We start from the raw sequence: 21,375 nt of genomic DNA on the forward strand, positions 1-21,375 counted from the left end.
ACAGTATCCATACTTCAAGACAGAGTTAACTAAAACTTAATGAAATAGCGTATAACGTTACAAACCTATACCAATTAAGAATGAAACGTTTTCCCCACAGGAAGCGGACGTGACGACCCCCGACTCGCCCTTCGAGGTGCAAGCCGACAAGCGCGGCGCGGGCGCGGGTGGTGGTGGGGGTGGAGGGGGAGGGGGAGGGGGGCGGCGCGGCCGCAAGCGGCACGACAAGCCCGAGCCGCCCGCCGTCGCCGCCAACTAAACTAAGGGAGCTCCGACTTCAATCACAGGCTTCGCCGCGGATACGGACTTTCTAGAACACTGTGGAATCTGGGTTTTTATTTGGGTGTATCAGACTCAGAGCGAGCCGCCTCGCCAAGAAATTACCATGTGAAGCCGCTCGGTCTGTGTAGACATTTGGTCTGCGCTTGCCTCGGAGAGGCAGGCCTACAATGTCTACATAGATCGAGTTGCTTCGAGTGGTTTGGTCACTTTTTACGGTACATTTTACTGATAGTAGCGGTAGTTTCTGATGACGTTTTAAGTTATCTGGTAAAAGTGCGAGACATCAACCATATAATCGGAAATGTCATCAATTCCATCGTTTGTATTCTATCCGTTTGTAAGAAAAAAGTACAATTTTGCAGGCCACAACTCCACACACTATTCTAGAGAGTCCGCTCCGATTTCGCAGTGCTACAGAAATTCACACCTTTATTCAAATTTTTATAAATAAATATTTTTCTAATAGGTTCCTGGTAAAAATCCGCTGGCGTAACTATACGAAAAATTCTAGGGAATGGTTGTACTGAAATTGTATTGAATTTCTTCATTACAAAAAAAAATTTAGTACCAGAATCCGCCTAAATTTTGTAATCAATATAATCCGTATAAAATTAGAAGCACAGTGTATAATCAATGCTTGCTTACCAATAGAAATATTAGAAAAACAGCCTCGGCCAACATTTTACAACTATACTATAGCATTGCTAGATTCTTTCTCCAGGCACTATAATATCAAGAGTACAAGGTACTTAGGATCTATTCACTAAGGTAGATGTAATAATAAGACTGGATCATATTCACATGTATGTACAGTTGATCTTTACCAGCCAACATTCCAAAAATATATTCACACGCATCTAAGACCGTGACAATAAGGTCGTGTAAATTTTTGGAACATTGGCTTGTAAATATGTAAGTGAACTCAACCATACTACATAGTACATTAAAGTAATTTGTACTATGGGTAGGACCATGGGCCATCACATGATGTTGGCAAACAAATAGTTTTTCTCTGAAACTATTTATTTGTATAACAATATCCTTCTGTGTGTGAGTAGATGTATCCAGTTGTGGTCTCAACAGATTGTTCCATATTTTTGACAACTACTATTCTTATTGCTGTAAAAACGGGCGTTTACATTTATGTCTTAGACTCTAATCTGAAATAAATATCTTTCATTGTCTAGAGAGAAATAATCTTTGATTTATATAATGTTTATTATTATATATGTGGCAGTAAAAATATCTAATCTTATATGCCAGGTTGTATGAACATACTTTGGTATGTAATTACTTATATATTTTGTTTGATTTCAGTAGCAAAACAAGTACTATTGATTGTATTTTAATTTAACTTGTTGTTCTTATTAGTTAACTTGTGATTAAAAATGATTGTTTTATTAACATTGTTGAAGCAATAAACGTAAATATATTGTGATGTGAGCAGCTGAACTATGATGTTGTATATCATAGTTTCCACGAGTTTTTGTGTTGTTTGGTAAGGATAATAGTGGACATTTTTTGACAATAGTGATGACAAGCCAATATCTTGCCTGGTGCGAACTAGCACTATGTCTACAGGCATATGTTAGATATTATATTAGTTGTATTAGCGAGGCTAGCTGCTCTACTTCATATCATAGTTTTATTCAGTATTTTATTGTTTGCAGTACCATTATAATATGTGATTTTTCTAGTTTAAGTGAGAGAATATTTTTATTGATTTGTTCTGAGTGAGGGAAATTAAAATAGCTCGAACTATTTCAGCATTTTATTCTATAAATTATTCATAATATTATTGCAGCCTTGACTATATCTGGACACTGATTATATTTACAGTAGTCTGTTCGGAAAGAGAAGTCGTAGAATGTAGGGGTTCTACAACTTTCCACACAAACTCTACCTATGTGAAGCCGTTTACTTTTTTATCTGTTTTTTTGCATCCTCAATACCTGCTTTTACATTTTGTGAGAATTTTCTAAAAAATGACACTAGTCTATTGACTTGTTCAGGGTCCATTTTTGATACCTTTTCCTTTCCCCTATAAAACACGAAGATAGCTAGCTGTGCAGCACGGCGGACGGGGTAAGAATCAGCTAACTTTTGTACCAGGCGCTCATTGTCTGCCAGATATTTGAAGAGAGCACGGAGTGGCATCTTGTCTGATATCACTTGAAGGAAGTTTCAATTGAGCACATATTCTGGTACTTCTGGAGTAGTTCTCTCTTCAGTTGCAGTTGTGTCCGGAGCACCTCAAACTGCTTGATTTGATCTTGCTTGTTGTACTCAATTCCTGGTAAACGCCTTATCTGTAACATAACATGTTTAGAACTTTGAAAAGTGCAAAATAAAATACAAGTGCTTGATATACACGCATCAGGTGTATATCGAGCACTTGTATTTTATTTTGCTCCAAGAGCTGCTAGTGTATCAAATAAATAATAATAATAAATAAATATTTCAAGATGGGAAATAAATTTATGGCAATACATTATTGCATAATATGTTGTTGTTGTAGCCTGCTCGGAAATTAGAATTCATAAGGTAATAACATACCTGAGATCTAGCGTAATCGAGCTTCTTTTGTAGTTCAAGAACCTTCAGACTGCACTCCTGGGATTCTCGCACCTTTGCAGAGTTGTCGTGGAAATCACGCTCGACACTGAACAATGAGAAAGGTCAATACATAAGAGAAAAAAACAACAACAAGTCATGGGAAGCTAAAAATAAAAACAACATGTAAATACCTTCGTATGATTTCGTATACTATTGGTAAAATATCTACGTCTACTTCTTGCACAGATAATGGGGTGAAATTATTTCTTTCGGGATTGTCGGTGTTGCTTTCCATCATACAAATTCAAAATTACAAGCAGTCAACACAAAATAAAGATCACTTGCCTAACAATGTGAAACGCTATTTATTTCGCATGAGAAAAGGGAAGCAAAGAAATTTCTATAAAAAAACTGCACACAAGCATGAAGCACAAGCCCTCCAGTCATGTCTAATCTTTTGTGTCAAACTAATGTCAATTAGCGATGGGCGAGTCGAGTTGTCTGATTCGAATGATTCGAATCACATTACAGGCGAGTCAACTCGAATGAAGTCTCCGTGCAATTCGAATCAACTCGACGTAGCGATTTCCGCGCGCGAACAACGAACATTTGTTATCCGATCCGGTGAGTCGGTGATGCCATTCGAATCGCCAACTCGCCGAGCCGGGCTAGATGCGATTCGGATCGAACCAATTCACAAATGAAAACTTACCTACTTGCCTTACACTTACAACTGGCCAGCGTTAAGTGACTCCTCTGAACATATACATATTATGAAACGAGGTGTCAAACAACACTGGCCACTTGCTCACAGACGAGAGAAATTTTTGGTGAATTAATAGCGTACTATCTGTCGCCGTCGCCCCGTCGCTCTCGCTCCTACTAATGGGAGTGATAGTGATGGCGATAGGATAGGTACACGAATTTTGAAAATACTTGACTATAGTCGGAGAGTCCGAGTAAGGCGATTCGCTTTTAAGCAAATAAATGATTACATCGATAAAAAAAACATTTAAATATCACTGCAATGGTTTACATTGGTGAAAAGATTTTGTTTGTTTGGACACTTTCTTTACTAATCGCACTTAACTATCGTGAGACATATTTAAAAAAATATTTAGATCAGTACGGTTTTTACTCACTATTATTTTTAGTCGCTTTAGTCTTCTTTACTATGGCATAAACAAAAAAATATTTTCTAGGAATAAGAAATGCATCAATAACAAGAAACATTTTAAAAACGAAATAAAATACGGCCCAAAATGGGGAATTTCCTTTTTATCGTTTCTATTTTGATTAGTTTCTTATTACGGGGAAAAATAATGAAAAATTCATCAAAATGAACAAAAATGACCTGTAAACTTTTCTCTGCTGATCACCATTGCACACATATTTCAATTTCAATATATACTTTTTGAGACTCATATAAGGATCTTTATCTATATATTAACGACATGGAGCTACAATTTCTCAGTCCACACATTATCTAATAACATACTTACTACACATAACATACGTAGTCTTAGATTGAATTAATTAAGAGGTGAAGGTACGTAAAAATTAGTTATCGTTTCTTAGACTATGTCATTGACCTTGTTAGGTCTGGCGATGTCCTTGAATTAGACGAAAAAATATTGTTTATAAACAAACTCTTTAGTTGCCGTGTCGCTAAAGACGCGAATCACGATCCTTCGATCCTACGGCCAAACATTTTCGTCGAGTCGAATCAACTCGAGTTTCAATTCGAATCAGCAGACGAATCAATTCGAATCATTCGAATTGGAAAAAAGTGGACTCGTCCCATCGCTAATGTCAATCAACTGAATCAACTCACTGTTTTATGGGAGCTGTTTTCACATATACTCAAACAGACTGCCACAGATATGAACAAATCCTAAAACCGTATGGCCTATGGTCTTAGTTAGCCTGTCCAGAAGGACGAATATAAAAAAAAAACAATTGTGAATTGTGAGAATTGTCAATGTCATAATTATTGTTGCGTCTTATGGCGTAAACATGTTGGTTTGATGGGGAAGATAATTAATTTACGATAAATGAGTTGATTTTAAGTTATTACTAAGGGCAATATAAAAAAACAACAATGGATGAAGTTGCTAAATTAGAACACTTGTCCTTGGTGTCAAAAATATGCACAGAATTGGACAATCATTTAGGATTGAATGACAAGGATTTGGGTATGTATTATTTATTGTTTTACAACTTTTTGTGTTAATAATGCACTTGTTTTATCGTCGATTTAATTTATTTTTGTTTTTGTTTGCAGCCGAGTTTATAATTGACTTAGCAGACAAGAACCCTACTTTCGACGCATTCAAGAAGGCTCTCACAGAAAATGGGGCTGAATTCTCAGATTCATTCATGACGAATTTGCTTCGGATCATCCAGCACATGAAACCGACAAACTCTAAGCCTGAAACTAATGAAAAAGAAATAGTGAATAAGAATCCCTTAGCCAACAAGTTTCCAGGCCTGGCTATACCCAATGAGAAACCAGTTTTCTCGTCAGATGAAGAAAGTGAGGATGAAAAAGATAAGAAAAAAAGGCTTACAACAAAAGAGATATTCAAGGATGAGAAAAACAAATCTTCAAATGACAATGTAGTTGATCAAACTATGGCAGAGTTAGAAGCATTAGCTCCATCTAATTCTGGGACTAAAAAGGCAGAGGGTAAGAAGGAGGATGATCGCAAAAGAGTACGCAGTAGCAGTATAGATCGTAAAGATGGGAGGAGTAGGAGGAGAGACGGTTCTAGGGACAGGAGAAGAAGTAGGAGCAGACATAGGAGAAGTCGCAGTAGAGATAAAAGAAGCAGAAGCAGGGACAGAAGGAGTAGAAGTAGGGATAGAAGACGTAGGTCTAGGAGCAGACAGCGGCACAGATCCAAGTCCAGGGACAAGGACAGACGCAGGAGGTCACGGGGCAGGCGCTCCAAGTCTCGGGAGCGCAGGTCTCCTTCTCGTGACAGAGATCAGAAGGATAGATATGGTGACTTTGGCAAGAAAGTTAGAAGAAAGAGTCCTGAAGTTGAAATGAGTGATGACCCAGAGCCAGGAAAGGTATGATTTTTTTGTTACAAATTTATTTCTTGCCTTGCATATTTTGGTATTGCTCAGTCTAAACTTTTCATACTACATGTTAACTCAGGTTCTTGTAGGTAGCCTGAAACCTTAAGGTTGTCTGGAAGAGATCACTCCTTATTTTTTAGTTATAAGAGCACCTGTTGTTACCTAATACTAATGTTAAAATTAACTCATATCTATAATCATTAATCTTCTATTCTAGATATACAATGGGCGAGTGGCGAATATAGTCCCTTTTGGCTGCTTCGTCCAAATAGAAGGAGTGAGGAAGCGCTGGGAGGGGCTGGTACACATCTCACAGCTGCGTAATGAGGGCCGCGTCACCAATGCGTCTGATGTCGTCTCTCGCGGGGACAAAGTCAAGGTACCTACTCCAGTTTACAAAATATATAAGTAAATGGGATTTTAAATAAGAAATATTATTATTATTATTATTATTATTTCATTTTAGACAGGCAGCTGATGCTGGTACGTCTAAATCATAGTTCACTTAGCACAGTTAGCATATTATAAAAAAATTATAAATATAATTTTCAAAAGCCCAATACAATAAGGTAAGATAAGATAATATTTATTCATTAAAACTTATGCTATTACAATAAAACACATTTGAATAATATTAAGTAGGAAATTAAATTAACAAAAAATTCAAATTCATGATTAATTCACTTACCATCAAGTAATCCGTCTGCTCGTTTGCCTCCTATATCATTAAAAAAAAACAATAATGAATTGAATGAAATGCCATTGCATTGCTTGCTCTTAACTTTAAATTGGATTAAAAAACGAATAGGTGTTATAGGTAAAAGTTTGATATTGGAAATATGTGTTAAGTAATGAAATTAGTCAGAATTCTTAACTATTAGAAATATTGACTATAACATTTGTCGCAGATCAAAGTTCTGTCGGTCACTGGACAAAAGGTATCTCTCACAATGAAGGATGTCTGCCAGGACACAGGCAAGGATCTCAACCCCACATCACACGCGCATTTAGAGGTAAGTGCAATATTTTATTTGAGGAAAAAGAAAATGTACTTTTATTTAGAAATAAATATGTTACAACAGCAACATCTAATTAAGTAAGTAAATCCAGTCTAAGAACCATCACTGTTGTGTCACAAATCCATTATAGAATTGGTTCATCCAATATATCAGATTCAAACACAAAGATACACATGTTAAATATGCAAATAAGGCTAAAGCTCTGATTTTTACAAGAAATACAAGAGTGTACCTACACTTAGTTTGGTCTTGAAATTTTAAAAAATCACTTCAGAATGGAGTAAATGAAACAGTATACCAAATAGAATGTGATACAATGTTGATATATTTGTGTGTTACAGGCGGAGCGCGAGGGCCGCAACCCGGACCGGCCGGCGCCCGCGGCCGCGGTGCTGGCGGGGCTGCAGGGCGCGCTCGACCCCGACGACGACTCCAGCCGCAAGCGCGTCACCAGGGTCTCCAGTCCCGAGCGGTGGGAGATCAAACAGGTAACGTGCTGTGCAAACACTATAATACAACAAATCATACATGATATTTCACATCCCCCATATGTCAATTTGAGCCCCACACCACAAAATCTCACATGATATCTGGATGAACCCTCACAGAGGAATAAAATCATTAAATCGCTTGCAATATTTATGTTCGCATGTCATTTTCTATAGATCTTGTATACATACTCCTTGGAGGTTTAACTGTCTTGTGGCCTACATCGAAAACATAAGTTTGGTATTTCTTTGCGCCATAAACAGGATCGCCGATCAGTTTATAATAAAATAAAAATCCTGTGCTGCCCCCTACAGTTCACACACGCTCTTCAGGCCACGGCCACTTCGGAGGGGTTATTAGACTTAATTCCCTGATAAGAAAAATGTGCTTATTCCACAGATGATATCATCAGGCGTAATAGACAAGAGCGAACTACCGGACTTCGATGAAGAAACCGGTCTACTGCCCAAAGAAGAGGATGGCGAAGCCGACATAGAGATAGAACTAGTAGAAGACGAGCCACCCTTCCTACAGGGCCACGGGAGAGCGCTCCATGATCTATCCCCTGTAAGGATAGTCAAGAACCCCGACGGTTCACTAGCACAAGCTGCCATGATGCAGTCAGCTTTAGCGAAAGAAAGAAGGGAACAGAAGATGATACAGAGAGAGGCTGAAATGGAAAGCTTACCTACCGGCTTGAACAAAAACTGGATAGATCCGCTACCGGAATCTGATGGTAGAGCCTTAGCAGCCAATATGAGGGGTACTGGTATCACGCCGCAGGATTTACCAGAGTGGAAGAAGCATGTGATTGGAGGGAAGAAATCTTCGTTTGGTAAGAAGACGAATTTGTCACTGCTGGAGCAGAGGCAATCGCTCCCGATCTATAAGCTGAGGGATGAGTTGACTAAGGTGTGTATTTGGTATTTTCTCTTTTTAATAGATTCATTTGTTTGCCTGCACCCTGCACCTTCACACCAATACATCGTCAATGTTTTTTAAATTTATTCTCAAACAGCCTCCTTTTTTTATAGGATTAAATTTTTAAATTATGAAAATTTAATGCAAGATTTTAAGCCATCAAGCGATTCCTTTGCGGATGTATGCAGGTTTCCCCACAATGTTTTCATTCATCGAAAACCATAGAAAATACCAAACGATATTCGGTACAAAACTTCCGAAAAACTGGTTGGTAAGTACCAGGATTCGAACCCGCGAACTACTCTGCCACTACAGCTTTGATATTATTGTTTTAGACAATATCAAAGTAAAAGACTAGTATACTTAGAAATCAAGTCGTGTTCTTACACTTGTTTCCTTCCAGGCCGTCTCCGACAACCAAATCCTCATAGTGATCGGCGAGACCGGGTCAGGCAAGACGACCCAAATCACCCAGTACCTCGCCGAGTGCGGCCTCACGGCGCGCGGCAAGATCGCCTGCACGCAACCCAGGAGGGTCGCCGCCATGTCCGTGGCTAAAAGAGTGGCTGAGGAGTTTGGGTGCCGACTGGGACAAGAAGTTGGTTACACTATTCGATTTGAAGACTGCACCAGCCCTGAGACTGTTATCAAGTAAGTACAGCTTCTTTCCCACCAAATTATTGATCAGATTCATGTTCATTGATAGTGATTAGAGATTTTATTTTACAACCCTTAAAAATGTGCCCGTTACTTACTAGCTGAAATTAAGGAGATCGTCTGTTTTGTAAGGAATAAGCACAACAAGCTTATTCTGGTAGGATAGTTAGTATCTCATTATTTATAGATCTTGACCAACTTAACCTTATTTATTGTGTGCAGGTACATGACAGACGGCATGTTGCTCCGCGAGTGCCTCATGGACCTGGACCTAAAGTCCTACTCCGTGATCATGCTGGACGAGGCGCACGAGCGCACCATCCACACCGACGTCCTCTTCGGCCTCCTCAAGCAAGCCGTGCAAAAACGACCCGAACTCAAACTCATTGTCACCTCCGCCACTCTGGACGCTGTCAAATTCTCCCAATACTTCTTTGAGGCACCAATCTTTACTATCCCTGGCAGAACTTTCCCCGTTGAAGTTTTATACACTAAAGAACCAGAAACTGATTACTTGGATGCTTCATTAATAACAGTCATGCAGATACATTTGAGAGAACCGCCTGGAGATGTACTCCTCTTTTTGACCGGTCAAGAGGAGATTGATACGGCATGTGAGATACTCTACGAGAGGATGAAATCTCTAGGCCCTGATGTGCCTGAACTGATCATTTTGCCAGTGTATTCCGCCCTGCCTTCGGAAATGCAGACCCGTATTTTCGAGCCCGCCCCGCCCGGGTCCCGTAAGGTGGTGATAGCTACGAACATTGCGGAGACTTCTTTGACTATAGACGGGATATACTATGTGGTGGATCCTGGTTTTGTGAAGCAGAAGGTGTATAATTCGAAGACCGGTATGGACTCGCTGGTTGTCACGCCGATTTCGCAGGTGAGAATAAATTAATGTAAGAGATTTATCATTGTTTGACCAATATTAAGATCCAGGATTGCTGACCAAAATCGGCTCTTTTCAAGATCTCTGTCAGTTTGATGAAAAAAATTCTGTTTTAAAAGTAGGATACAGGCTTCGGTTTGCCCGTATTGTTAATGGAATACAGTTGTCTACTTTTTAATTTATTTTGTTAAGATGAGACCATCACAGCTTAGAATATTGTCATTTCTTGACAGGTTAGGCACCGAAGGCACAGACCTATTCGGCATTCAGCCACGATTGAAAATTATATTTAATTTTTTTTTTAAGTCAGTATTTTATAAGTAAAACTCATTTACGCTACTTGGTTTGTATGAATTAGTGACAAAAAAAAGCTGTAACTCCCTAGAGTGTTATAGCTTTTTTTTTTCAGAATTCATAACCCGCGGGAACAATATAGGCCTTTGTCCTTCAGTACGCATGCATGAAATAAGATCTTTTTCGAGCAAGTGTGATGAAAAACATCTATCTAACCTTCATACTTCGTGAAAATACATCCAACTAAGGCTCAGAACGCACTGCAATTAATTTCTTGCGGTTTCAGTCTAATTTCTTGCGGTTTCAGTCTTTTAAGTGCGTGCGCTTCTGAAGCATGCCGTACCGTACGTTCTACCGTACTTCTTGCGGTTCTGAAACCGCAAAAAAATAATCGCAATGCGTTCTCAGCCTAAACTGATTAGTCTGCCCACTGCGCAGGCCGCCGCGAAGCAGCGCGCCGGACGCGCCGGGCGCACCGGCCCCGGCAAGTGCTACCGGCTCTACACCGAGCGCGCCTACCGCGACGAGATGCTGCCCACGCCCGTGCCGGAGATACAGCGCACCAACCTCGCCACCACCGTGCTGCAGTTGAAGACTATGGGCATCAATGATCTACTCCACTTCGACTTTATGGACGCGCCGCCGGTCGAGTCGCTCATTATGGCCCTAGAACAACTGCACTCGCTGTCCGCGTTGGATCAGGAGGGGCTGCTGACGCGGCTCGGTCGCAGGGTGAGTCCATTATTTGTATCGACTCCCTAAACCTAGCGGACTACTCTGACGAGATGCTCCCCACACCCGTACCACAGATACGACGGACTTATCTCGCTACCACTATGCTTTAGATGAAGACTGGGTATTAACGATTTACTCCACTTTAAACCGAAATAAATGTCATATACGAAGGAAAAAATGACCGAAGCCTCCAGTGTCTAGAGCTGGAATCGAACCAGCGTCCCCCATTTACCGGACAGGTGCCTGAACGACTCGGCTATCCGGTCACGGTAGCATGGGTCGAAATTTCCAAGTATATGACAATTTCCTGAAGGCTTGTGGAGCCCCCTGGCCATCTCTAAGGTAGGTTACTCCACTTCTTTATGGCCGCACCGCCGGTTTAGTCGCTTATTATGGCCCTAGAACGACTACACACCTTGGCCGTCGCAGGGTAAGTCAATCATTTTTACTCTATAGTCTACGACACCGTGTTCTTTTATTTGTATTTGTATGCATCGAGAAAACCAAATGCCTATTGTTTAAAACTGTCTTCAGTTAGAAATGGGGCCAAAACGTCCATCTTAGCTCATTCTATAAGTTTTAACGTCACCATGTAAACGTCAATCGGCTCTTTCAATTTAAGTTGAACTCAAATCTCACCCTAACAAAATTATTACATGAATACGTTAGTATCATGTTCTTTTTTATGTTACAATAACTCCAAATTAGAAATTATAGTTAAAATCTACAAGTGTGATTGCTGATTACTAAATACTATCTATACTTTTCTTTTCAGATGGCCGAATTCCCTCTAGAACCCAACCTCTCGAAGATCCTAATCATGTCCGTAGCCCTCCAATGCTCCGACGAGATCCTCACCATAGTGTCCATGCTCAGCGTCCAGAACGTGTTCTACCGGCCGAAGGACAAGCAGGCCCTCGCCGACCAGAAGAAAGCCAAGTTCAACCAGCCGGAGGGCGACCATCTGACGCTGTTGGCTGTGTTCAACAGTTGGAGGAATAATAAGTTTTCGAACGCGTGGTGCTATGAGAACTTCGTGCAGATTCGGACGCTGAAGCGGGCGCAGGATGTGAGGAAACAGCTGCTTGGGATTATGGACAGGTAAGGACCGTGTTTGATAAAAAAAACCAGACTAAATTAAATGTCTCATTCATGAGTAGGTGTGTACCGTTGAACCAACGAAAATTTTCCAAAAAGGCGAATTTTTCACATTTTGCATTTTGGACATTTCTCAAAATCTTTGTAGGTTTCTAAATGGAACTAACTTTCCTCAATGAACGTTTTTTTTAAGTTACCAATAACTTTTTTACAGTAGGTACTTGAACCCGTTCCCTCACGTGAGCATCGCGGACTTTGGCATTAAGATTTTGCAATATAACGTTTAAAACTTTCGCGTTTTGAACAGCACATATTAAATCACATTTACAATCGGGTCTATCGCGAATTTATTTTGTTACCTTTATTTACCGACGTTCGACACAGGTATAATAATGGTAACAAAATAAATTCGCGATAGATCCGATTGTAAATGTGATTTATTATTAAGATTTTGCGTTTGTTGAATTTGAACACTGAACTAACATGTAATATATATTCCAGGCACAAATTGGACGTAGTCTCTGCCGCGAAGAACACCGTCCGCATTCAGAAGACGATCTGCTCCGGGTTCTTCCGGAACGCGGCCAAGAAGGACCCTCAGGAGGGCTACCGGACTCTGGTGGACAGCCAGGTGGTCTACATCCATCCTTCCAGCGCGCTTTTTAACAGACAGCCCGAGTGGTAAGAACATACATATTCTCAATTGACACAATGTATCCTTTATTGGCTTTCATTTCCACAACAATCCTATTAATAACAATTCAATTAGTGTTATAAACGGTATACGAGACATGGCACGGTATTAATTTAATCAAGTTTATATTTTAAAAAATTTATCAATGATTAAGGTAAAAAATTAAATGGTTTGTAAACCGTATTTGTGCAGCTACATCTTTATATATTTAAAAGCGATATTCTTTCCTGATGATTCCGAATGATATGAACCTATGAACTTTAACCTATCAACTTGTTTCCAGGGTAATCTACCACGAGCTAGTCCAAACGACGAAGGAGTACATGCGGGAAGTGACGACCATCGACCCCAAGTGGCTCGTAGAGTTCGCGCCCGCCTTCTTCAAGTTCTCCGACCCCACCAAGCTGTCCAAGTTCAAGAAGAACCAGCGTCTGGAACCGTTGTATAATAAGTACGAGGAGCCCAATGCGTGGAGAATATCGCGTGTGCGGCGTAGGAGGAACTAGGGATAGTGTGTTGATAATACTTCAAGTTCTCAAAACCTATCAAGCTTACTATGTTTAAAAGGAACCGGTAATTTGAACCATTTTAAAACAAGTATGAAGATGAAGAGCCCAATGCGTGGAGAATGTCACGTGTGCGGCGTAAGAGGAACTAGGAATAGTGTGTTGATTATTCTTCAAGTTCCCCAAACCTATCAAGCTTTTCATCAGCTGGACTAGTGTGTTATTGACCGCTTCAAGACAAGTGTTAAGTTCAATGTTGAAAATAGAATTATGTCCGTATTAGTTCCAAGTTTTATTGGCTCAACCAATAAAAATAAATGTGTAAATACTGATGCAGTTGTTTCTATTACTTGTCCATAGTAAGCACTATAAGTGAAGTAGAAGGTAAAACAACATCTCATCAACTATATCCCCGTTGCCGTTTGGGCTAAGGCTCTATGCTGGTTCGTAAGATTCTTGTGAGGTCATTATATTATACTGTATAATAGAAACCAATTCATTAAACAAAACTTCGTAAATGTCAATTAGAAAATTTATTTTAACTTTTACTGTTACATAATTCCATTTGTACGTATTTAACAAAAAATAACTATATACATTAACAAGTGAGCCCGCAACATACTAGTTCATCTGTCACCTATTAGAGCCAAAGAAAGACTGTATAGATTTGCAGGGCATTTTCGTCTTCTTTACTGGTGATCCAGAACTTCTTTTCCGCTTAATGTTTGTCGGTACTACGGGACTAGGTTTCGCGTTCAACTGTCTACTCAGTTTCCGGGCCTCGTGAAAATCTAAATGCTCTGTCAACTTTTCTACCGGTACCCTCTTTCCACACTCTCCACATTTTTCTGTAGGTACGTTATTATCCACCTTAACGAGAAAACTTGCAATTGAACACACGGATTCGTTCTTTACTTCAACTTGTTTCTTTTTCGCGGAACTGTCACTATTTACAACAGTTTTCGGAATTGGCTTCAGTCTCTCATTTCGCACTTGCTGTCTCTCTTCATCGCGTAGCTTCAAAGCGAGATGGTAATCTGCATGTGTATCAAACATATTCACAGGCACCTGTTTCATGCATTCCGAACATTGGAATGTTTCTAATTCGTTCGGAGAATGACGTAGGTGTGTAGCTGTTGAAGGGATTGGTTCTGGATGTATCAAGTTAGGAGAACCTTCTAATTCTATGTCAGAACCTTGTTCTTCCAATTCTGTAACAGCTATTGCAGTAGTATTAAGCAGTTCTCGCATACTGCTTACTCGGTTTGTTTTCTCAGGGTCGTCGTCAAATAATGCAATGCTCCTGTTGATTTCTAGCTCAATAGTGGAGCCGGAGCAATTTGTATCGTTGCTGTCTTCGCCACAAGGGATAACGTTGCAGACAGGAGTTGCAGGCCGAACAGCATCTGACTTTAGCAAGAACTTTGCAAAAAACGATTCTTGTTTATCTAAGTTCGATTCTAGTCCGGAGCTACTTTGCTCAGGTGGTTTTATGTCAATTATATCTGCACGTTTATTTAATATACTATCTTCTGCTCTATGTATGATTGGTTCTTTTAATTTACTATCAGATTTATCATTCAAAAATCTTTGCATGATGTAATCTTTGTCAGATTTTTGTTGTGTATCATCTGCTTTGGTTTCAACAGTTCTTCTATCTTTCGGTAATTCAGGGTTGGATTCATCACTTTCCTTTGGTACAATATTAGTTTCTTCAAGTTTCTTTTCAGACTTCTCTTCATTTTCATTGATCTTGAAGAATCTACGCATCATATTCTCTTTATCATTCTTTCGTTTATCTTTAGCCTTTGATTCATTAGGTCCCGTTTCTTTGGATTTGTTGGTGGTAGTAGCATCTTTAGAAGAGCCGGCTGTGAAGAAATCCATTATTTTCTTAGTTTTCTTCTCTGAATGGTCTTCAAATTTACCGACACTAATGCCTAAAAACGTTATCGATGCTTTGAGTTTTCTATTTGCTTCTCCCTCTGAAATTATAAAAAATGTCATATCATTTTCGAGAAAACTTGTCTATTACCAACATACTTCTATTGCATGTACATGTAACATATTGCAGACATTCTAATCAAAGTTCTACATCTTACCTTTCACTTTCACACCTTCAACACTCTCCATAACTAATTCCAAGGCTTTATTTGAAAAGAATTCAGCACACAACTCTTCCTCGTTCACAAAATTGTATGACCTTGAACTACTAGTCCCTCTCCCGTCCGGCAACAATGTTGAAAAGCTCGCAACCATCTGCCTCGGTGCCCGGTTGTTGTCCACTGCGTCCTTTTCCAATCTATCTTCTATCTCATCTCCTAAGTCCTTTAGCCATTTTGTTAGATTCTCCAAGTCAAGTATAGCAGATTTGCCTTTGAAGTTTTTGCAGCATCCTATGCTCTTTGGGTTGAATTTTGCTTGAACGGGCTCTAAGTCGATCCCGCGCGCTATATTGTAAAGCCATGTCCTGAAATTAACAAATATATTACTATCTGGTAGAAGTGCTGGTGCGACTTACAATCCGGATGTCGCGGGTTCAAACCCCGGCTCGTACCAATGAGTTTTTCGAAACTTATGTACGAAATATCATTTGATATTTACCAGTCGCTTTTCGGTGAAGGAAAATATCGTGAGGGAACCGGACTAACCCCAATAACTGGGATTGGGTTGGAAGGTCAAATGGCAGTCGCTTTCGTAAAAACTAGTGCTCACGCCAATTCCTGAGTTTAGTTCCCAAGCGGATCTCAGGCTTGCATGAGCCGTGGCAAAATGCCGGGACAACGCGAGGAAGATGATGATGATTACTATCTGGTATCTAGTACATTTTCAAGTATGAGGGATGTATATTTCATTTCTAGGTGTCGCGCAAATAATTAAGACACAACATACTACAATTATCATATCTGCAATTGTTTTTTGCGTATTTACCAAAAAGGTGACTTATTAACAACTTTCGGTCAAGATGATATTGCACTGTGTTATATTTGTGGTTCAACTATATGTAAGAAGGAATAAGAGCAATAAACTGATCGGTTACCCATTTTTCTCGTCGAATTTTGCCTGAAGTTCCTTTTCGGAGAATTTCTGCAGCTCATACATGTTGTTAATTTGCAGCGTACCACAGACTGATAGCCCAAACTTTCCTCCCAAATGTTTCACCTTTTTGACTGGCAAAGTTCTGAAACAGAAAAATAAATGGTTAGTTTTCGGTTTTATTGATAATATAATAACAAGATTCATGGCAAGAGACTACCCATCAAGGAAAACGTCACGGTTTAAAAATTTACGGACATTTTTTAAATAACTACAGTAGGCCGAGCACATGATTGACGCGACAGTATCTCGCCGCGAGATAGACTACCCGTCTTTTACCAACTGTATGAATTAAAGGGAGACGGGTAGTCTATGTCGCGGCGAGATACTCTCGCGCCAATCATGTGCTAGCCCGGCAGGCAAAGATAGATATAACTCCGTAATAGGTGGATACAGTCTAAGGAAAAAACGTGCCTCGAAAATCAAGAAAATTTGATTCTCGTTCAGAGGGCGCTACTAGCTTTGGCCTACTGTCGTATAGATGGCGTTGACGGTTTCGTTTGTTATTTAACAATTTTAACGCATATCAGTGAAAGAACATGGGTCAAAATCGTAAAAATAATTAATGCAATAAAAAAAATCATTTATACATATTTAAATACATTTTATCGTATTTTTATAAATCTTCATTTTTAGTTTTAGGGTGTGTCGATAGATGGCAGTGAATTTACAGGGGTTACAAAATTTACTATGACAGTACCGCTCTATCTTATTATATCCTCTTTGCTACAGGCTACAGCACTAGGCACGCAAAGTTGTGTTAAAAACCGTTAACCCCTAGAAGAAGAGGTTTTAATCTTAAGTAAGTTTTTATCATAGTCTACACAGTTAACTGAGCTTATTGCAAAGACATACAATCTACCAATGGTCAGTAAGAGTCTTACTAAGTACAACCACTTGTAAAGAATGTTGACAGTGTGTTTGGGCAACACAGACTGTTAGGCTTGTTCGTGCCGCAGACCAGCTTGGCCAAGATCTTGTTGTGGGCAATGCCAGCTGAACATGTGTACAAGAGTGATGGTAAGTACAACCACTTACTTGTAGAGTATGTTGACAGTGTGTTTCGGCAGCACTGACTGTTTGTTGGGCTTGTTCATGCCGCAGACCAGCTTGGCCAAGATCTTGTTGTGGGCAATGCCAGCTGAACATGTGTACAAGAGTGATGGTAAGTACAACCACTTACTTGTAGAGTATGTTGACAGTGTGTTTCGGCAGCACTGACTGTTTGTTGGGCTTGTTCATGCCGCAGACCAGCTTGGCCAAGATCTTGTTGTGGGCAATACCAGCTGAACATGTGTAAAAGAGTGATGGTAAGTACAACCACTTACTTGTAGAGTATGTTGACAGTGTGTTTCGGCAGCACTGACTGTTTGTTGGGCTTGTTCATGCCGCAGACCAGCTTGGCCAAGATCTTGTTGTGGGCAATGCCAGCTGAACATGTGTAACCTGAGGAACATTTTAAGACTAATTAATTACCGAAAATTGACATTACCTTCATTAGAAGCATATTTATTGGTTTTAAAATGAAACTTATTATTATACAGCTGTATGAAGGTGAGAAGTTAGAACTTTCTTTCAATATGTAGACAAAGGATTTATTAGAATTCTTCAAATATCGTTTTTGCCATTAGCTGAAAAAAACTTACAGCTTTGTCTAGTATTGCCACAACAAAAAAGCTTTTTTTTTTCACATTTTGCAGATTTGACCAGCCAAACTTTTTGTAAAGGATAAAGTATAATGATAGGATCTAGTTGGTACATTAGGAATCACAGACATAGGTACAATGTATGCTTTCATGAAATACCCAGTTTTTATATTTTAATTCTTACCAGTTTCCCTGAACACAGCAGCCCTGATTTCGCTAACGAGCACAGCTCCAGCGAGCAACATCCTGGCGTGGTCATGGTCAAAGTCGATAGAGTCGCAGCCGTAGTTGTGCACGTCACTTATGAACTGCTCAATGCTGTCGTAGCCCAGGGCAAACGTGTTTGGCATCATGTCACTGTTGATTGTACTTATGTTCAAAGTTTTTAACCTTTCTTTAATCTGGAAATGAAAAAAAAATGACGAGTTAAGTAATATGAAAGCTATGAATATTCCAATGTGATAACTCCTCAGGCTTCGTTCGGGGCATATTCCGTTAAACAAATTCAAGCACCTTATGAAACTAGCTGCATCACCAAACTGCCCTGAATGCAATCAAATAGAAGATGTTCACCATGTGTTGATGGAATGTGTCTGCAACGAGGCGCTAAGGAGTGACATGACATTTAGCAAAACTACCAACATAGTTCAAGCTATACTTAGCTAATACTAATGCTGCAGCATCATCCTGGCATCGCCACTCTCAGACGAGGCCAGGATGATGTGCAATCTATGCTCAAAATAATGTAGTAGTGTAGGTACTTAACTATAGATCTCACTACAGGGGTGACTAAGTAAACCCTATCCTTAAAAAAATAGAAAAAAAAGAGATAACATTGTTTCTATGCAGGGTTAGCATATCTTATTGATATCTTCCATTTTATATCATCATAGTGTTGCTTACAAATGCTATTATTTTGTTATTTCAGTGAAAGATAAAAACACAAGTTTGGGTTGGATGCTGCTAAATTTGCAAAGACATGAAACATAAGACCAAAAATAACAAGAATATGTGTCGACACAGAATGTAACACACGACATATAACATTTAGCCAGAGAAAAGCGAAATTTACCCCTCAATTTTAACATTATTCATGTTTAGACAGAAAATCATAAAATCGTCACTTACTGGTGCAGTAATATCTAAATAGGCTTCATCAATGGAGGCCCGCTCCAGGAGAGGAGTGAAGGTTTGCAGCACTTTAGCCACCTCTATACCTGCATCTCTGTACCTACAATTTAATAAAATAATTAGTATAGGCATAGAGAAATAAGCAAGCATAGTATGTTAAGCCAATGGTCCTGGGTTTGAATCCCGATAAGAGCAATTTTTGTGTGATGAGCACAGATATTTGTTCCCGAGTCATGGGTGTTTTCTATGTATTTAAGTATTTATATATTATATATATCGTTGTCTGAGTACCCATAACACAAGCCTCCTTGGGCTTACCATGGGACTCAGTCAATCTGTGTAAGAATGTCCTATAATATTTATTTATTGATTTATTATTATTTATTTATAGTATGCTCACTCCATAAATCAGTTTCATTACTGTAGAGTAGAACAATAAGTTGTATTGAAGGTATGGAATAATGTACCTATTTATTAATAAGTTAGAAATTTGCTTTAAACTATTAAGTTTAAATTTCATTACAAATAAGTAAGTTACAAATGAGACTCACTAAAAAATTATTATAAATGGGTTTTATCTATTTCTCTTACTTATTTCTCTTTGGTATAGTTAATATTGAAATTTGGTTGTGTTATGTATTAAAATGGCCTGTGATAGCAGGTTTACTAAAATTTGAAATAATTTACTTTGTAGTCGGCAAGTTCCCTGCTAATAAAATGAAGGATATAGTGAAAATGTATGCTGCAATTATCTCAGGACCACAATTTGAAGAGCCTTGAATTACCAGTCTTGAAATGGAATGAAATGAAATGAAAATGTTTTATTACATTAATAAAATGTTACATTACAAGGTAGTAGGTTGGGAATTCCTATTAAGTATATTATACCTGTATCAGGAAAGTCTTGTAAGCGTGATTCTCACCTTAGGCTGTAGTTTCCCAACTTTCCTTCATTTACAAAATTCAAATAATGTCCTTGCAGCAAGCTACTTACTTTGAGATATTAGCCTTCCCTCTATTGCATGGTACTGAGGGTAGCTGTATTTCAGGACACTTTTCTTTCGCTTCGTCTCCACGCATATGGCGCGTGACTCCGCGAGCCCTGGCCACATAGTTCACTGCTATTATGCTGCAAAAAAAATGATTATTATAACTTACAAATTAATGTAGGCTTTGCAAGTGTCTGAGTCAACAAGTAGCAGTGCAAAATATCATAAAGGCCGTTGAGGTGCGGAAAAGTACTAAAAGTAGCCACTACAAAACAAACAAGCAGTTACAAAAAGAACATAGCAGGTTACAATATATGATGCAAGTAAGAAGAAACAAAATACTGAGTCCTGAATATAAATTGTGTGATTATTATTTACCCGCCACCCTTCCAAGGGTTATATTGTACGACGGCAATAGGTTGCCCCTTTAGTTCGGGGTTCAATTTCTCTTCAACTTGGCAATAAAAACAGTCCATATCAATTAACACAACAACGCGATTTTCTTGTTCCATTGTTATTAGATTAATGATTCCACGTTACGGCGAAATTATACCAGGCGTATTTTATACACGAAACAATGCAGTCAATGCATATAAAATTAAATTAAAATCAAAATATTATACATACAGGCGCCCGCCAAAACATATACATGATTTTTTGACAATTCCAATTTCCAATACAATAAAGTGTCACTGTCAAAGTAAGCCAAAATGTACAGCCATGTAATGCGAGGACGGATAATCCGCTATTAGGTCCTTTTTTTTTTACTTGTATTTTACACAGATAATTTCAGTAGCTTAAATTGGCAATACTTGCCAACAGGGTATTGACTGAAGTTTATTGTACTTAAGGACGGGAGCACAGAGAACATTAAATTTAACTTTGTATATTTAGACCATCTCAATAAGGTTTAACTTTAAATGCGCTCATGCATCCATTGATATGCCCCGGAGTAGCATGGCCTCGGGAAGGAAGGGCTTTTAGCGGATGACGGGGAAGACCACCCGCATATTGGTCACAAATCCATTTCGATATAAAGCAGCATTGGGCGTCGGTATGCCAATCGCCGGAGGAAATCGTCTTTGATGATCTTCGCTACCATCCGCCGGTATGCATAGGCCTTTACGGTAACATTTTGACCTCAATAAAGGAACCAGTAGGTAAATACTAAATATATTTTTCAGCACTGCTATTGTGTCGTTTATCATACTCTTTAGGGTTTTATTCAAGTGTCAGTTTTTTTTCTTTTTATGGGGTGAACGTCTGTTCACAAGTCTGTA

General features: G+C 39.1%; 4 protein-coding genes across 4 annotated transcripts in view; 2 read left to right on the forward strand and 2 right to left on the reverse strand.

The window, feature by feature from the left end:
• Positions 1-2,040, forward strand: part of LOC134742227 (GTP-binding protein 1) — a 28,463-nt gene extending 26,423 nt beyond the window's left edge. The window contains exon 13 of the mRNA XM_063675243.1: positions 101-2,040. Within this exon, the coding sequence (XP_063531313.1) occupies positions 101-264 (164 nt within the window). The 3' untranslated portion in view covers positions 265-2,040. The remainder of the gene's footprint in view (positions 1-100) is intronic.
• Positions 2,041-2,310: 270 nt separating this feature from the next.
• LOC134742226 (mediator of RNA polymerase II transcription subunit 9) lies at positions 2,311-3,174 on the reverse strand. The gene is made up of 3 exons (XM_063675242.1): positions 3,030-3,174; positions 2,839-2,944; positions 2,311-2,591 (listed from the first exon to the last, which is right to left on the reverse strand). The coding sequence occupies exons 1-3, from the start codon at positions 3,134-3,136 to the stop codon at positions 2,451-2,453; spliced, it is 354 nt and encodes a 117-aa protein (XP_063531312.1). The 5' UTR covers positions 3,137-3,174; the 3' UTR covers positions 2,311-2,450.
• A 1,669-nt stretch (positions 3,175-4,843) lies between these two features.
• Positions 4,844-13,524, forward strand: LOC134742228 (ATP-dependent RNA helicase DHX8). Its single transcript, XM_063675244.1, has 12 exons — positions 4,844-5,033; positions 5,123-5,916; positions 6,143-6,304; positions 6,834-6,938; positions 7,286-7,432; positions 7,833-8,345; positions 8,758-9,005; positions 9,234-9,900; positions 10,639-10,932; positions 11,711-12,036; positions 12,535-12,714; positions 13,011-13,524. The coding sequence occupies exons 1-12, from the start codon at positions 4,940-4,942 to the stop codon at positions 13,231-13,233; spliced, it is 3,753 nt and encodes a 1,250-aa protein (XP_063531314.1). The 5' UTR covers positions 4,844-4,939; the 3' UTR covers positions 13,234-13,524.
• A 237-nt stretch (positions 13,525-13,761) lies between these two features.
• On the reverse strand, positions 13,762-20,748 carry LOC134742229 (DNA polymerase eta). Its single transcript, XM_063675246.1, has 8 exons — positions 20,474-20,748; positions 20,101-20,235; positions 19,104-19,206; positions 18,160-18,376; positions 17,658-17,775; positions 16,274-16,414; positions 15,336-15,703; positions 13,762-15,218 (listed from the first exon to the last, which is right to left on the reverse strand). The coding sequence occupies exons 1-8, from the start codon at positions 20,605-20,607 to the stop codon at positions 13,867-13,869; spliced, it is 2,568 nt and encodes an 855-aa protein (XP_063531316.1). The 5' UTR covers positions 20,608-20,748; the 3' UTR covers positions 13,762-13,866.
• Between the last annotated feature and the right edge of the window lie 627 nt (positions 20,749-21,375).

The sequence above is a fragment of the Cydia strobilella genome, chromosome 6, assembly GCF_947568885.1.
Source record: "Cydia strobilella chromosome 6, ilCydStro3.1, whole genome shotgun sequence".
Taxonomy (NCBI): domain Eukaryota; kingdom Metazoa; phylum Arthropoda; class Insecta; order Lepidoptera; family Tortricidae; genus Cydia; species Cydia strobilella.

Coding starts and splice junctions, on each gene's coding strand:
- LOC134742229 (XM_063675246.1), bottom strand. CDS start 20,607: ATGGAACAAGAAAATCGCGTTGTTGTGTTAATTGATATGGACTGTTTT. Junction 17,776..18,159: donor TGCTGTGTTCAGGGAAACTG/GTAAGAATTAAA, acceptor AATGTTCCTCAG/GTTACACATGTTCAGCTGGC. Junction 16,415..17,657: donor ACTGTCAACATACTCTACAA/GTAAGTGGTTGT, acceptor TTTCTGTTTCAG/AACTTTGCCAGTCAAAAAGG.
- LOC134742228 (XM_063675244.1), top strand. CDS start 4,940: ATGGATGAAGTTGCTAAATTAGAACACTTGTCCTTGGTGTCAAAAATA. Junction 5,917..6,142: donor ATGACCCAGAGCCAGGAAAG/GTATGATTTTTT, acceptor CTTCTATTCTAG/ATATACAATGGGCGAGTGGC. Junction 9,006..9,233: donor AGCCCTGAGACTGTTATCAA/GTAAGTACAGCT, acceptor TATTGTGTGCAG/GTACATGACAGACGGCATGT.
- LOC134742226 (XM_063675242.1), bottom strand. CDS start 3,136: ATGATGGAAAGCAACACCGACAATCCCGAAAGAAATAATTTCACCCCA. Junction 2,945..3,029: donor GTATACGAAATCATACGAAG/GTATTTACATGT, acceptor CTCATTGTTCAG/TGTCGAGCGTGATTTCCACG. Junction 2,592..2,838: donor TCGATTACGCTAGATCTCAG/GTATGTTATTAC, acceptor GTTATGTTACAG/ATAAGGCGTTTACCAGGAAT.